The 3,075-nt window shown below is 32.0% G+C and overlaps 1 protein-coding gene across 1 annotated transcript; it reads right to left on the bottom strand.

Moving 5' to 3' along the window:
• Positions 1–1,141: 1,141 nt before the first annotated feature.
• On the bottom strand, positions 1,142–1,990 carry LOC129947076 (larval/pupal cuticle protein H1C-like). The gene has a single exon (XM_056057509.1). It carries the CDS (start codon positions 1,892–1,894, stop codon positions 1,253–1,255), a length of 642 nt encoding a protein of 213 aa, XP_055913484.1. The 5' UTR covers positions 1,895–1,990; the 3' UTR covers positions 1,142–1,252.
• Between the last annotated feature and the right edge of the window lie 1,085 nt (positions 1,991–3,075).

Raw genomic sequence — 3,075 nt, 5'->3', positions numbered from 1 at the left:
CTGTTAACTTCCCATCCGGTCTGTTTATTTGTTTTGCTTAAAAGTTTATACGTTTTCGCGTTCGGTTAAAAAAGTTCTTAGTTAAATTATTCTTAAAAATTTTTAAATTACCAACAATATTTTATATATCAAGATATTGTTTAGATTGAAAATCTAGTTTTGTTAACTAGATTTTTAGTCGAAAACAAATTTTTTAAAATTTTAGTAGCATTTCTTAAATGTTTACAAATTGGATGAATGAAATTAATTTGAGGGATATTAAAAACAAACATTAATTTTCCCCAAATTTGCGTACTATTTTTTGTAGATTTTATTTTTTTCTGCAAAAACGGACTGTTGGATTTTTATAAAAAAAAACTACGGAATATGGAAAATAATATTTTCTGTGAAATACAACAAAGTTAGAAGACAATATTTTTAATTTTTTGAAATGCTTTTTGAGTCGAAAGTAAATTTTTACCAAGTTTTAGTATTGTTTTTTGTTAGGTTTTAATTTTGTAAAAAAAAAACTGTCAATGTGATTTTTCTCAAAGAGATAAAAACTTCCTGATCGTACAGGTGTACTGGTTTTATTTAGATTCTAGGAAACATAAAACATCGAGAAATTTCAAAATTTTTAATTTGACGTTTCGCATATGGACGAAATTAATATTCTGGAAGTTAATTCAAAAACAATATATTCGAGAGCTTAGGAATGTATTCATATTTTAATTTATGTCAAAAACAGAAAATAGTTTTTTCCATGAAACTTAAATAAAAATAAATCAAATCCTGGTAAATAAAAAAGTAAATATGTTCTACATTCATTCAAGAGTATTAAATGTGATCAAAAATCAAGTATTTAAGATTTTTTAGAATCTATGTTTTGAATTAAAAGGCTTAATATTATTTTTAAGCGCTTATTGAAAAGTGTTCAAATTATTTGTTAAGGCTTGGTAGTCTTACCACTTAAAATTGGTTAGAACAGCTAAGATCTTGTCATTATTTCACTATTGTCAATATTTTTGTGGAATTCAATGTTTTATATGATTTTAAAAGCTCCAGAATGTAATGCAAACCCTGTGCAATGTTGAGTGAAAAAATTCACTGTGAACATTATTTCTTTTTCATTTCAATTTTCTTAAAAAAAGAAAGAAATTTTTTAATATTAACATTTTATGTTACTTTATTCATTGAATAAAAAAAAGAATAAACAAACAAACAAAATTTTAAAACTTAACATTCAGTCATAAGAAAAGGTTGAGTTATTCATTTAATATCCATAGTGAGCACCGAATCCATCGAAAGTGACATGGGCAACGGCAGCAGCTGGTGAGTAGCTGATGGTCTTGCTTGAGTAAGACGCAATGGTTGGGTCAACATGGCTGACATACGCACTGGGAGCTTGGTGATGAGCAATAACGCCAGCTGGAGCAGCATGAGAATAGACTGTAGCAGGAGCAGCTGCTTGATGAGTGTAGACAGCTGGAGCAGAATGAGTGTATACGGTAGCAGGAGCAGATTGGTGAGCGTAAACAGCTTGAGGAGCAGCTTGATGAGCGTAAACAGCTTGAGGAGCAGCTTGGTGAGCGTAAACAGCTTGAGGAGCAGCGTATTTCACAACTTGAGCTGGTGCGGCGTAAGCTAAGGTCTTGGCGTAAGTTGGGGTGTAGACGTTGTTGTTGATGCGGGTATCAGATTTGCGAACGCTCGAGTATGGGGTATCAACAGCCTTGGAGTATTGGGATACAGTGCCGGCATAGGAGCGGACAACATTGTGCTGGGTTGAGCCAACAGCGTCCTGGGATGGATTTGCTACAGCATAGTGAGGAACTGGAGCTGAGTACACAACTGGGCTATAACCAGCACTGGCAACAGCCAAAACAGTGCAAAGGATAACAAATTTGAATGCCATTTTATATTATGGAAAAGTTTTGAGAGGATTGATAAAAAAGTTCGAATGAATTGAAGCAATGGACACTGTGGAACTGATACATAAACCCAATTTCGGTCAGTTATTTATACGATTGACTTCCCAATATGTTTGACCTCACTTTAGCTAATTTACCTTTTTGTTTTGTTGTTGTTCATTTGCTAAATTCTCTTTTGCGTTCAAGTTGAAAGTCACATGCGAGTACAAACATTATAAAGGTTGCCAAAACCACACCTGGCATTTCACCTTTTCTTTACATACCTTCACCATAATGTGCAATGTCATGCTGCTGCTGCTGCTGCTGGGCTAATCAATGTGGTTTTATGTTAGCACTTGTACGGTGCGACGGTGGCCCCGTAGTGGTAAGTAACAGGTATATTATAACAATCAGAGGGCTTAAATGGTTGCTGTAACTGAAACATAAGACAAGAGTAATTGATCTTTTGATAAGCGATAATGGAGATTTTTTTATGAATGGGGTTCTGATTTTTTTTCTGAATGTTTGACGTAATTAACGGTTAAACCGTGACTAAAGTGATGGCTGCGTAATTTAATGTAGGTTGTTAGCAGTCATAAAATTTGTAAAAATTTTATATTTAAAATGTTATATGCTATTTGGCCCAGTTTTAAAATTAAGATTAAGTTAGTTTAGTAGCTACACATATTATATATCAATAAGTTGTCAAGCACGTTTGAGGTTGGGTGTGCAAAATGAGTGTAACCAAAGTTAAATTCAATTTATAACAAAACATTGGTTTCTTATTTCAAAATATTGAATTTCTCATGCAATTTTTTTTAATATTTTCAAAAAGCAAATGAAATTTTTTTTATTTTAAGCTCAAAATAAAATAATTCTATTTCAAATTTTGTCTACTTAAATTGTAGACCATAATTGCAAACCAACGTATATTTTAGTTTTTAAAAAATGTTTGAGACCGTTTTGTGGGCAGCTTGTACTCTTGAGAATGTCATTTTTTGACATTTAACTGGTAAATGTGTTTAATTGATATTTTTTTGAAAACGCATTAAAATTTTTAAAACAGTTGGAATTCGCTAGTTCTGGTTTTTCTAGTTTACGGTCCATGTTATTCCTCGAAGCGGTGAGCTCAAATGTCCACTGAAAATCTTGTGTTTCAATAACTTTAGACTTTTTTCTAAAATTC

The sequence above is a fragment of the Eupeodes corollae genome, chromosome 2 (genome assembly GCF_945859685.1).
Source record: "Eupeodes corollae chromosome 2, idEupCoro1.1, whole genome shotgun sequence".
Taxonomy (NCBI): Eukaryota; Metazoa; Arthropoda; class Insecta; order Diptera; family Syrphidae; genus Eupeodes; species Eupeodes corollae.
This window is presented reverse-complemented; position numbering and strand designations above follow the sequence as displayed.